The sequence below is a fragment of the Pelodiscus sinensis genome, chromosome 23, assembly GCF_049634645.1.
Source record: "Pelodiscus sinensis isolate JC-2024 chromosome 23, ASM4963464v1, whole genome shotgun sequence".
NCBI classification, from domain to species: Eukaryota; Metazoa; Chordata; order Testudines; family Trionychidae; genus Pelodiscus; species Pelodiscus sinensis.
This window is the reverse complement of record NC_134733.1, coordinates 9150188-9164654: the sequence shown is the minus strand read 5'-3', so window position 1 is coordinate 9164654 and position 14467 is coordinate 9150188. Positions and strand designations below refer to the sequence as shown.

The 14467-nt window shown below is 40.2% G+C and overlaps 1 protein-coding gene across 2 annotated transcripts in view; it reads right to left on the bottom strand.

Moving 5' to 3' along the window:
• Positions 1-14467, bottom strand: part of PRDM2 (PR/SET domain 2) — a 117922-nt gene that overhangs the window by 55142 nt on the left and 48313 nt on the right. For both annotated transcript variants that reach the window (XM_075906443.1, XM_075906442.1), the window contains 2 exons: positions 12817-12920; positions 1265-1417 (listed from right to left, as the gene is read on the bottom strand). In XM_075906443.1, the coding sequence (XP_075762558.1) occupies positions 1265-1417; positions 12817-12920 (257 nt within the window). The remainder of the gene's footprint in view (positions 1-1264; positions 1418-12816; positions 12921-14467) is intronic.

Genomic DNA, 14467 nt, shown 5'->3' with positions numbered 1-14467 from the left:
GCCCCTTGTCCTACTTCTCAAGAGGATCTATAGGAACAGGAAGAGCAAATGCTATTGAAACAAATGCTTTCAGATGTGTCTGTAAACATCAGCATAAACTTAGGTTTAATTATTTGTCAGTAAGGGAGGCAGCAGAGTAAGCTAAACCCTATATATTAGCTAGTCCCATTTATTGGGAAGTTCCAAAAGCAAGACATACATCTGGATTTAAAATGTGTATTAAGTGGACCTTGATTAAATCCTCCTCCAACGATGCATAACGGCCATGCTATCAGTTGTCTTTTTGCAAAATATTTTCTCCCCTCAATGAACAGTTATTGTGCAATAACATTGCAAGAATTCAACACAAAATTTTCAAAATCTGGATAGATTCATAGATTTCAAGACCAGAAAAAGATCATTGTGATCATCTGTTCTAATATCCATGTAACACAGAGAACAGAATTTCACAAAAATAATTCCTGACCTAGAGGATAACTTTTAGGGAAAACAAAACAATGTTGATTTAAAAATTATCTGTGATGGAGAATCCACCATGACCCTTGATAAATTGTTCCAATGGTCAAGTATTTTCCATCATCACAGATTAAGGTGTTGATTTCTTTTGCAAATAACACTCTGTATTTGGCACGGTTGAGTAAGAAGTTTGAAGCTAGGAAAAATGCATGAGCAACTACAATTTTTCTTGTGGATCTTCTTACATACAGTATATGTAAGCAATCAGAGCTCTGCTTTTTTTTTTTTAAAGTTGGGGATATGAAAGTTGTTAAAGCTTATGCATTATGAAATGAAAAAATGGAGGAGAAAAATACAAAATTTTCACAAACTGTTTAATGACAAAAAGACTAATAGGTACCATGGATTTCTTTTTACTGTCTGACAGAATCCATCTCAACCAGACAAGTTATGCTGAGTAATGATGTGTGTGCCTTGAGCATCCCTGGAAATTAAAAAAATAGTTATCACCAGCAGTGACTTGCTATAGCTCAATATTGACACTTGTGCTGTATCAAACCATTGACGAGCCCAAATACAAGTGTTCATACCTATCTCAGTTTGTACTAGTGGTTTGCAATTTTATTCACAGAGGGGGAAAAAAAGACACCTTGGACTGCTGGAACTGACATTTTAAGTACAATTTCTCATTGTTCAAGAATATGATTTCTAAGATGGGAAGTACAAAAATAAAACAGGGTTTTGAATGTAGAGGAAGAAATGGATATCAAAAAGTAATCTCAGATATTTCATGAATGGACAGAGCTACCTTTAAGGTTTTGTAGTAAATGGTCCTGTTGATCTCCAAAGGAAACAGATTTTGCTCCTTTCCTGAAAGAGCCCAGTTCACATATCGCAGCCAGTTTCCCTTCCTTGGATCAGTGGCATCAACACACATCCATCCCAAGTTTGGGTAATATACCTTAGAAGAAACAAAAGAATGAGTTACTGATGGCAAGTGAAGGTACAACTGCATGAGTTTTAAATACAGATGCTTAAATGCACAGGAATACATGTTCAATAATTTAGGACAGAAAGGCATTTCTTGGTTTTAAAGATTTATGAGAATGGTACAAAGTAAATATTTTATTGAAGTTTGTCAAACAGGATAATACCCCCTATCCATCCCTTAGAGCTTGGAAAATAGAAATCTGCAGATACTTTCCCTCAGTCTGTATAGAATTTGACTGATTTTTGAAGGGTGGGAAGATGGTTATACTCAATTGATTTTTGAATATTAAACGCTGATACCATCCTAAAAAAAACAAGGGATGAAATTCGGGCCCCACTAAAGTCAATGGCAAAACTCTCATTTACTACAGCGAAGCTAGGACTTTACTCTCAAGTCATTTGAAACTATTGGCTTAGGAAAAGGATCAGGAAGTATTATAAATTTGTAAGTCCTCTCAAATACAGAGGATATTGTTTCTCTCAGGTAACAGTGCTTGGAATACTGGACAAAGAACTAATAGCTTAATGGAGTTGGCATATTTTGGGCTTGATTTTTAGAAGGGACCTCTGATTTTCCACTTGCACATAACTCTCTTCGTGACTGTGCCTACATGCAGCTCTGTGGATGTAAAAATACTGCAAGTCACATTGGAAAACAAAACCTCTTACCTGTTCACGTCTATATTACACAACTGGGTCAATGCTGGCAGTCAGCACCAAATATATATTTTCTTTACATGCTAATGAAATAACTGTTCTTTTATATTATCAATATTTTGTGGATTTCCTCTCCCCCCAGAAGTGGAACAGGCAAGAGAACTACCAGCAGGTTAAATGTCCATTTATAAAGACTCTGTAGCCTTAATAAAAAACAGGACTGTGTAGCACTTTAAAGACTGACAAGATGGTTTATTGGGGGATGAGCTTTCGTGGGCCAGACCCACTTCCTCAGATCAAATAGTGGAAGAAAATTGTCACAACCATATATACTTTGGTATATATGGTTGTGACAATTTTCTTCCACTATTTGATCTGAGGAAGTGGGTCTGGCCCACGAAAGCTCATCCCCCAATAAACCATCTTGTCAGTCTTTAAAGTGCTACATAGTCCTGTTTTTTGTTTCAGCTACACCAGACTAACACGGCTACATTTCTATCTCTGTAGCCCTAGGAAGAGAGAACAGTATTTTTCACTCTGAAATTAAGAGATCAAAATTAATTTGATAAAGTCGCAAAAAGGTTATGTAATCATTGTGAGCATTATTATTTTGGTAATGAATTGAATATTACCATTTCAGTTAATGTGCTCATCTTTTCTTCCTAAAACAGGTTTCAGATTCCATTGCTGAAATGCTTCAGTGCTGAATTAATATAAAATCAAATACGATTTTATCATCACTGATCATGTATGAGCTTAATTAATGCCTTACTTTGATGAGAATAGATGCTATTTCTACCTAGGAGATTATCAGAAAATTGACAAGCACTATGTTGACATGCCTATGGTCATTGTTTCCTATGGATAAGACAGAGATAAGATGAAATACAGGCAGTCCCCGGGTTACGTACTTAGGTAGGTTTGTTCTTAAGTTGAATCTGTATGTAAGTCGGAACTGGCGTCCAGATTCAGCCGCTGCTGAAACTGATCAGTTTCAACAGCGGCTGAATCTGGACGCCAGTTCTGACTTACATACAGATTCAACTTAAGAACCCCAGGCATCCCCAAGTCAGCTGCTGCTGAAACTGATCAGCGGCTGATTCCAGGAAGCCCGGGGCAGGGGCTTCCTGTAGTCAGCCACTGGTCAGTTCCAGCAGCGGCTGACTCGGGGACGCCTGGGGCAGAGCAGCTGGGGTGCTGCTGGGTTGGTCCAGTAGCGCCGCCGCTCCTCGGCGCTACTGGACCAACCCAGCAGCACCCAAGCTGCTCTGCCCCAGGCGTCCTGATTCAGCCGCTGCTGAATCTGACCAGCAGTGGCTGAATCAGGACGCCTGGGGCAGAACAGCTGGGGTGCTGCCTGGTTGGTCCCGTAGTGCCCAGAGCGGCGCTACGGGACCAACTGGCAGCGCCCCAGCTGCTGTACCACAGGTGTCCGGAGCAAAGCCACAGAGCACGGGGGCAGCGGGACAGCCCAGACGCACCGTGGCTGTCCTGCAGCCCTCGGGCTCCGTGGCTTTGCTCTGCTTTGCTCCCGGTCCCCCTGGTCTGCAGACCAGGGGGACGGGGAGCAAAGCGGCGGAACACACGGGCAGCCGACAGCCCAGACGCGTCTGCGCTGTCCGCGTGCTCCGCGGCTTTGCTCTGCTTTGCCGTTCCCCTGGTCTGCAGACCAGAGGGACGGGGGGGGGGGCGCAAAGCAGAGCCAAGCCGCGGAGCGTGCGATCAGCTGAAAGCCCAGCTGGCCGGGCGCTCCGCGGCTTGGCTCTGCTTTGCCCCCCCTCCCCCGTCTCCCTGGTCTGCAGACCAGGGGGACGGGGGGGGACGGGGGCAAAGCAGAGCCAAGCCTCAGAGCGTGTGGGCAGCGGACAGCCCTGTCCGCTGCCCACGTGTTCCGCCGCTTTGCTTCCTCTCCCTGGTCTGCTGGAGACCAGGGAGAGGAACGGCCCCGTTCGTAACTGCGGATCCGACATAAGTGGGATCCGCGTAACTTGGGGACTGCCTGCACTTGGTTTGAGATAACCTTTTGATTAAAGTACAGACTGTAAATTCAAGAGTTAGCGGAAGTCTTATCTACAAGGAAAGTTACTCTAGAACAGTTGTTTCTGATTAACTCCAGACATGGATGCTCTTATTCCAGAATACGAATGCCTTATTACAAATTATCTTAATTCAATTTGGAAGCAGATTTAAGTAATTCAGAATAAGGCATTTTTGTTCCAGAATAAGAGCATTCACACATGGCATTCATCAGAAAATGTTAATCTATTTTAAATTCATGCCTTCCCTTATTTCATGGGTAGACAAATCCTAATACCTACTATTAAAATAAATTGAATAGAATTGGGCTTTTAATTGCCCACGTTGGTAATTAAAGATGCATTGTTTTGAAATTTAAAGTTCAATCATTTTATGTTAATTATCAATCTGGCAAGTCTTCAAGGAATAATTCTTTACATTATTTATTTAAAGTCACTTAACTGTTAGATCACTCTGCATTAACTTTTATTGTCCCCATTTGATGAATTGAAAAAAGTAATCACATAAAAAAATGAAAGTTAAAATAATTTACTTCTTTTGTTTCAGTGGATAAAGTACTTTCTTAACCTGTCATGGAAATTGTGTGTTTTTGCAAAATCTATCCAGCTTCAGGTTTGAAACGTTCGATATTCCCAATTGTCCAAATTATTTTCAAGTGGTTTGTAACTCCATTTAATTATCTTTAACATATCAAGACAGCTTGTAATAAATCAGTTAACCGACAAATGAGCTGTTTTCAGCCAAGATAAAATCATTTTTGTTTAAGATATGCTATCTGAATCTAACAGTAAATGTGATAGGCAAAGACAAAGCTCTATAAGTGTATCATGAGCTGTCATACATTCTTTCCAAGCCACACCAATAACCACTTCTGAGCCAGACACATCTTTCTTTCCTTATTTATAATTGTTTTTCCTACCTCAATACACATGCATAGTGGATCCTAGAGTGTAAGTACTGGCTGATCATATAGAAATTTTTGGGAAAAAAGTTTAGGCACATGCTACAAATAGAAAGAAAGTAAAAGTACAGATAGATTCTAGAAGATGGTTTAAACTTATATTAGCTTCTATTCTCAGTTCCATCTATGAATTGTAATGTAATTTATCCACACCCAAGCTCTCTCAGGCCCTATTTTTTTGCTTTATGTAGCACAGCGCAGTTCCCAGTACTAACAACAGTGCATAAGGTCAGATGACAATTGCAAAAATGCCTGCACCTGCGCTATTCAAGGAGCATTTTAAAATAGCTCTTTTTCGGAGGCTAGAGCTGTGGTGCCCCAGGAGATGGGGGACAACTTTGTTTAAATGTTTTTCTTTTGTTAAAGCCAGGGAATGTCTAGTATTCATTTGAACTAAACGAATGACCTGGGCCCTATATATAGCACAGGCCAGCTAAGTGATCCCTGGGTTTTTTTTAAATGACATTTATCTAGTGTAAACCAAACTATAAAAATTATTGTCCATATATAGCACAAATGATGATGTTATCTGGTAGTTATATATTCACTGCAACAGCACCTACATGTCTCAACCACAACAGGCACCATTAGGCTAGGCACTGCACAAGTACACAAGAGAAAAACCTGGCTTCAAAAAAAAAAAAAAGTATAGTGTATAAAAGACAAAGCAAAATAGATGAAGGGGGGAAGATATGGAATGGGGGTAAAACCAGTAATAGGTTGTAAGTAAATGTGTAAGTAATGAGCCAATGCTCTTCACCAGTCATTAATATTTCTAAATTAGCAACATGGCATCTTTTCTTCAGCTTCAAATATACTTTGGTTAGGGGAGATGCTATACAATGAAAAGACTTGGGGCTTAGCCTGAAACTTCAATTAGTATTTTTGCAAAGCCTGAATGATAAACCCAAAGCCAGACTTCACCCTTTTCCATTTTGCTTCATATCAAATCACTTGAATTATTTCTGATGTTTAGTTTAGAAACACTTGAAGTATACATTTGTTCCTTCCCAATATCTTTATTTGACAGTACACTCCAAAGTTCATTAAAACAGGGACCATTTACTAAAGTTTATTATTTGTGTGGTACTCACACCCATATGCACCTATTTCCCCTGTAGCTGGGGGGGGGGGTGGACTGGACCCCAACTCCACTGCTTCCCTCAAGCACATTCTATTCCTCTACCACCTGCCTGGAGCTTACTGAGCCCTGCAAATGAGCTGTTCACAGCACTCTGGAAAGAGCTGGTCAGCAGGGCCATCAATGGATGATAGGCGGAGCGAGGATGAGAGAAGACCGCGAGGGAGCTTAGTTTCCCCCCCCCCCCCCCCGCCATCAGTACTCCAGCCCAAGGAGCACCAACAGAGTCACCATCTACGCCCACATCATGCTGGTTTGTCACCAACTACAAGGTTGTCTTCATTGAGGGTAAAATCCAAGCAAAATCTTTCCAAAAATTTCTGCACATGTTAATTTTCTAGGTATCCCAACAGATAGAAAAAGAGTGAATTATTAAGTGTTCAGATTTCCTCCACTAAATTCTTGGAGTGTGCTTATCAGTGCACCAAACCCTTACATCTGTGAAAGTAAAACTCTTCCACTCAGCAGGACTGTAAAAAACAGTCTGTGAAGTTGAAATGGAAGAGCAACGTGACACTGTTAGGGAGAGCAATCCCAATATGGAAGATCTAACAGATATGGAAAGCATAGCCACACATACCAATTTTCACTGAACTGACTAAGTCTTGTCCACAGTGGGTAAGGAAACAGCATTGGCAACTCTAGGCTGCTGTGACTAAACAATTCCTGCTGATGGAATCTAGATGGCTCAGCACAACATGCCTCAAATTCTGGGCTCATCAGCAGATGGCATTACTATTCTAGAAAATCCATGGAAGAATGGCTAACATGCCTTTTAGCTGCCTTTTCCTTGAAAAAAGGAAAACATCTACCATCTTTATTCAGCCAGGCTCTGAGCATACAGACACAGAGCTACACCAGACATAGCTGGTACAGAAATACCCACTTTGCTGCAAAAGCTGGGTATTCTTTTTGCTAATTTTATTTTGATTTGTTTTTGGAAAACACAGCAACAGTCACCTTTCTTAAAGAGCCGGTTCTGAGCAGTGCACTCTTTCACAATTTACCTTGTTCTAGTTAAGATGCTAGAATGGTTTTCTGACGTGAGAGAATCGGTAAATATGAGTATAGGGGCCACGTGTTGCAGATTACAAATCTCTTTTTAGCCTGTATTTTTCAATTGCTAAATCAGTATTAAAGCAAGCTATAACTCTTAAAGACTGTCCCGGACCCTTTTAGTACCTGAATGGTAAAGTAGATCACTTTATATAAAGTAGTTAAAAAGTCACATTAATTCAAGATGTAATTGTCAAATAGAATTGGCAGTTTACTTGATATAAGATTTTTACTGCATGGACTTTCACTATGCTATACTGAGAAAAAAACCTGCAGCTAAGGTAAATAATTTACCTGACTGTACTTGTAGTAGATCTAAGGCTGAGATACATGAGGATACTACAATCCAGTGTAATGTCTAGGAGCACTTGATGATTTACCAGGCATTCTACTTGAATGATTCTTATTCTACTAGCTGTTCGTTTGCTTTTATGGGAAATTGCCATTCTAGGTGCATTTCTGTGCCAGGGTTCATCAGCTAGCTTGATATGTAAGTGTATGCATGTGTGTATACAGTTTGTTTTATTTTATTAGGCAGGGTGCCAATAGAGATTATTGATATCATTAAAATCTGTTTATCTTGAAATCTGTAAAATGTGCACGTCTTATCAAATAATGTGTTACTACCACTGTGATTCATCATTCTTCCCTATCTGTTTTAGTTTGTAGTACTCACATGTTGCAGTTTAAGCAATTAATAAACTCTTTAGGACAGTATTATGAACTGTCCCTTACCCGTTCTGTCTACAGCAGTTTCTTGCCAAAATAAAACTCAGTCATGAATAGTTATGAATTACAGGTTGAACCTCTTTAGTCAGGAACTCTCTGGTCTGATAGTATCCGTTATTTTAGCTAGCCAGATGTATACTTATGGATGTGGCTAAGTTTCCCGCAGTCCCATCGAGTTTGTTTACAGCCACCAATCCTGGCTTTCAGTGTTCTGTGCTGTTCTTTAGCTCTAATTTACCCCTACATGTCTTCTAAGCACCCAGTAAGCAATGGTAATGTTGCTAGAAAATACTGACTTCCCCTGGTTCGGCAGATTCTCTTGTTCAGACTAGAGAGGTTCAACCCGTACTTGAAAAAGGATCAAACCAAAGTGTTCCCTAAAATAATTTTAACATGCGTGAATGTTACAGCAAACAGAATGGTTTTTTAAGGGAGCTACAGTGCCTGTCTGGTAATTTCCCACCACTGAGTTACCTTCAGAAGGTTAAATATCTGCCTCTTATCGTGACATACTGGGGATGACTACAGATTTCCATATTGTATTTTAATGCTTTGTTCAGTCACCAAATTAGCTTTCCAATTTAAAAACACCATTAAACAGAAAAATCTCTTTTCTATTGTTCATTGTTTAATAAATTCTAAGCATTGTTTGAAAGACTGCAGCTGCATATTGTGCTGAAACTGCTCTTCCTACTTTCAAATTTGCCCATTAGTCTAATATGTCAAGGTAGCTTGTTTTATACTTTAAAACAAGGCTCAGCAACCGTTTCAAATCAGAGCCAAATGACATCAAAATTCTGAACAAGTGGTCAACAAAGGGTATAAGAATGCCCATTTCCATGACTGAAAATATACAACTTAATATTGATAATTGACATGGTGAACAACAACAAATTAATCATTGTATTCACAGGCTTTAGTAATGGGACTTCTGCTGCTGTTGGGGATGCAGTTTGTGGATGTGGAGGTGCACGAATCAGGGTTGGGATGTATGAGGAGTTCAGGGCAGGGGGTTGGGATGTGTGGGAAGTGTGGGAGGCAGCTCAGGATGCTGGGAAGTAAAGTAAAATGTGAGGGGAAGGAGGCGCTCTGGGGCTAGATTACTGTGGTGGCCTCCCCTCCTACACATGCCACAGCAGGAGGGGGGCCACAGTCAGCCCTTTCTGCAGCCAGATGGGGGCCGGATCGCAGGGCCTGCCCCATGATCAGGATCAGGCATAGGACCCTGTGGCCAAATGGGGTCTGGGTCCCCATTGGGGCCTTGTTTGCCAGGCTGCCGCAGCCAGAGCTCAAACTGGCCCACCACAGCTGTATTGTTGCAGCAGTTGTGGGGTCATCGTGTCTGGGCTGTGAGGTCTGCTCCTGGAGCATGGTGGCTGGGGATAGACTGCAACAGTCAGATGGAGGCTGGAGCCAACCTGTGGTGGCCAGACAGAGGCATCTTCCACCACCAACCCCTCTCGCTATCCCGGATGGGAGTGCCCATGTGTCCCCTACAGCACGCCCTCAGCTGGCCTTTTAAACAAGTCGAGTGCTCCAGCTAGCTCTTGATGCAGCCCACCGGGGCAACACTGCCTTACTTTACCTCTGGTTAAAGGTGAAAGACAAAAAAGAGACCATCTTGACATGAGTAATTATGTGTTTTAAAATGTTTTATTTTTCATTTTAAAAGTTGCATGTATTTTGGGAATGACAAAAGAGCCATATTTGGTTCTGGGTGTTCGACTGCCACTAGCACCTCTTGCCTGCCCCATTGACCAATTCTTCCCTTCCCTCCATCAAACAGCTGTTTCACAGCATTCAAGAACCTCTGTGAGGGAGGGAGAGGAGTGGGGACATGGCGCACTTTAGGGAAGAGGAAAGGAAGTGGTCAGGGGAAGAGGTGGAATGAGGGCAAGGCAGAGCAGGGGTGGGAAGAGATGCGAGTTTGGGGGCAAGAGTTATAGAATGGGGCCGGGGGAGTCCAGCACCCCTTGGCTAAAGAGGAAGTCAGTGCCTATACTTCTTACTACCTATTAATAGATCTATTACTAGTCCCTAAATTATCACTGTCATGAAGACAGAGGAATTTGAAGTGAAGATGACTTGTAGTCAGATTCACCCAAAATGGTGAAACCACCAACCATAGAAATATGCTCACTAAATATTCTATACACCATTACAGTATCTTCAAGCAAAAGTACTGTAAGATATATTACATGAAGATAGTCACATACACATCTGAGGTCTGTGCTTTAAGTTACATAAAATATAGTTTTCAAATTCATTCATATTTGTGTAATTATACAAATTATTTCTTACTACCAGGGGAGGTTGTGAGGGCCAAAACCAACAGGATGCAAAAATGAAATCCTTAGATAAACTGATGAAGAATAAGTGCATCAGTGGCTATTAGCCAAGATGCTCAGGGACACAACCCCATATTTTTGATGTCCCTTAGCCTCTGAATGCCAGATAGTAGGACTGCACAACATTATTTGCCCTGCTCTGTTAATCCCCTCTGAAATAACTGGCATCAGCTACCATTGGAAAATAGGATATTGGGCTAGATGTACCATTGGTCTGACCCTAGAAGTCCATTCTTATAGTCTCATAGTGTACATAGCTTGTGATGGGGCATTCTATATTCTTTGTGAAAATATGCTTGTGAATATGACATAACTGGAATATACTTTGAGAGATACTTCATGTGAGATATCATTGGAAAGGTTGTACTCTACCGAATATGATTATCCATTTGTATGCATGAATCATTCCTATATTTGAAATTAGAAATATGAAGTATAAACCTGTGTTACTAATGTAGTTGTGCTAATTATTACTAATGACCCTCATTCAAGGAACTTAATGGTCCAATACACAGGACAATGATCTATGAATAGATTTGTTTTTCCTCTAAGCCTGGGAGGAGGAGCTATTCATGGGTCTTAAGAGATGTGTCCATGTCACAAGATACTTGATACATCTTGGCTGCTGTATTTTTCCATAAGAGCAGAGGGAAAGTTTGCATTGAACAGAAAGGATTCCCCTCTTCTGCAAAACTTATTTGAAGGATGGGATGTGAGGTAATCTAGGTCATCAATAAGGTGACTGTTGGAAACACAAAAGGCTGAAACGGGGGGAGGGGGAAGAGGGGGGGGCGGGGAGGTACTGGAGCCAGGCTGGAAAGATGTCTAGTCTGTGAAGATTATTAGAACAACTTTTAGGGTAAGATATCACATATAACTAGTTTTTTTTAAAGTATATTAAGATTAACTTGCATGTTCTGTTTAATTTTGCTTAGTAACCTACTTTGTTCTGGGTGCTATCTTTTATACTTAAAATCAATTTTATTAATAAATCCAGTGCAAATAATTATTACCGGGGGAAGGGGCAGTTAGGATGCTGTGTACACAAGAGAAAATTAATTTCATGCGCTTGTACTGTACAGATCTCTATGCAGCATAAGACTGAGGGTTCAGCTCCCAGAAGGGCTACGTATTTCAGTACTGCGAAAAGATCTCACGCTGTGTTGTTTACAGTGTGTGTCCACAGCCTTAGAGGTCTTGCCCTGTCCCCATGTCTCTGCTGAAGCAGGTTGGAGAGCTGGGCTTTACAAAACAGGGTTACAGGGTGCCCAGGCTATAAGGGAAAACAGACTCAGGAGGGTCTCAACACATGAGGTAACAGTCCTGAGGGGGTCCTGACCTGTCACATAGCTACTCAGACTAATAGTCTGTAAAGCATTCTATGAAGTTTTTATCTGTAGATATTCTTCCATAACATAGCATTTGTGCAACAATATAATTTATTAGCAAGGAAAACAAAGTTTAAACATAATAAATCAAGTTATTCTGATTTTTACAAGACTGGAGTACTTTGATATTTTTCCTTCAAGTTGAGAGACTATGCTTGATTTCATTGTTTATTTTTTATAAAAGCAGTTCTTCAATTCTAAAATAATAAATTTCACATGTACAAATATTATAAATATTATAATTACTGGAACAGTAAAACATCATGTAACATTGTTGTATCCCATTTTAGCTGTGTATGCTGCAACTACTTAGAAAAAAGTATTAAACATCAAAGGTACATTTAAAAAATAAAAGTTTGTCTAAAATCATAATATTTTGTAGTTATGCTATTTTATTTACAGTGACAAATGCTTCCTCCTTTTCATGTATTTATATCATTTCAAAATAAATCTGATCATACTGCCTTGATATATGTTAAAATGGTTTTATTTATAGTCATAAGACCTCATCTACATTGGCTATTTCTGGGAACTTTCCCACCACTGTGGTTCCAACAACCATAGCATTGATGGAAGCACTGATTTAGTTGATCTAGATCTCTTCTGAGCAGAACTAGATAAGATGATGGGGAACACTACACAAGTGTTTACCAATATATGTATCCATAGCAGCAGATGCCAACACATGTGACTATAAAGCGGATATCCATGGATTTGTAGGGCTCTACTGATTTACAGTAGAACATTTTGTAGGAAGTTGGGGCCCAGTAGCAATGTTTAACATACTTCATGTTGTTTACAAAACATGCACTTAATACTTTATCAATGACAATAGCTGGGTTTTAACTGTGCAGTTTCAAACTATTGCACACACTGATCTGGAGTTCAAATAAGTATATTTTCTATAAAGGAAATAGTTCTGATTTAAATAATTATAGACAAGGATCAATAGCTACATGCATATATAAAACCATCTGAAAAAAATTAAAATGTCCAATACAAAATTATCACTTTAACAACTGGAAAAAGGTAGTAGCCAGCTATAATTCTTACCTCCCACATGTACACATTGCTCTTAACTTGGGATCTTTTTTTCTTGTCACCAACAAATGGTCCAAATTTTTTGCCTTTTAAAATTGACTTAGTTGCCCAGACACCTGAAAAATTAAAGCAGTAACTGTAATTAATCGGCTTTATTTCTGACAAGTAGGTTTCTTAAACACTTCAAATTTGGTAAGATTATTAAATACATGCCAACTAACTTCAGGGAGAATTTACAAAAAAAGATCTGCTGAATAAAAAGAATGGCAAATGAATTCCAGACCAGTTTCCTCACCCATGAAAGAACAACGTCTGTGTCACCCCAGAGTTCAACTCTGGAGACTGCTAACTGGTATGTCCTAACTGATCAGCTGCTGGGATGGTAAACAGGAAAAGGGGTGGTCTTATGAAAGAAATGAAGCAAAAGTGGTGATGTTCTGATTCCTCCTCTATTATCTCTATCTCATAAGTAACAGACAGAATTAAGTAATCTATTTCAGAAGGATGAAAAGTAGTATTTTTCTGAAAATTTTTGCTCTGAATCCTTTGAATCATGTCACCAGGTAAAAGCAATGAATCCCCATACTACAGTATGCAGGATTTTATGGTAAGTTTCTATAAAACTACTTAAACCCTTTTCTGCAGTGTTTTAGGGTGTGTCTAGACTACTGAGTTGTCAACAAAAGTGGACTTTTGTCGACAAAACTATACCTGCGTCTACACTACCACTGAGTTCTGTCGACATAATGTCGACAGAACTCAGCAGTTTTGTCGACGCTGGTAAACCTCATTTTACGAGGCATAACACCTTCTGTCGACAGAGTTCTGTCGACAGAAGGTGTTATTGCCTGTAGGGTTGTGTCTAGACTACAGGGTTTTGTCGACAAAGCAGCTTGCTTTGTCGACAGAACTGAATGTGTCTATGTTGACAGAAGTTTTGTCGACAGTATCTGTCGACAAAACTTCCATCGACAAAACCCTGTAGTCTAGACGTACCCTTAGTTAAGCACACTATTCAGATGACTGAATACCCCTGCAACAACTCTACAGTAGCAGACAAGTTCACAATAAAAACCAAATGCTGTTTGTGTTTCAAATATGTCAAATTCTGCATACAATTATACCCGTGAAAATCCAAAGCAACCACACTGACCTCAGTGGAGTGAACCTTGGATTTACACTATATTTCTAATGTGCACTGTATTTCTAATGAACAACTGATAAAAGGGAAAGGAAGATAACACTCCACTTAGTGCCATACACTGAATTTAGGCATTTTCCCATTTTATTTTGTATCCATTATCCCAGCCTTTATACAGGAAGGTATAGGTGACCTCTCCAATCCCTACTGTTTATCTGATCATATTCACAATACCCTACTACATTCATAGAACTGGAAGGGACACTGAGATATTATCTAGGCTAGTCCCCTGCACTCATGGCAGGACAAAGTTTTATCTGTCTGATAGACATTTGTCTTAACCTGTTCTTAGAAATCTCCAATGAAGCCATCAGTTATGCTACCTTGGGGAGTATGGATGTGTGTGTGTGAGAGACCACTGCTGCACCCCATAACAGGCCCCCTCTGTAATCCCAGAAGCTGCATCCTCAAGGGACAGAGCACCATGAGGGCAGAGGGAGGGATTTGGGGAACGAAAACAGA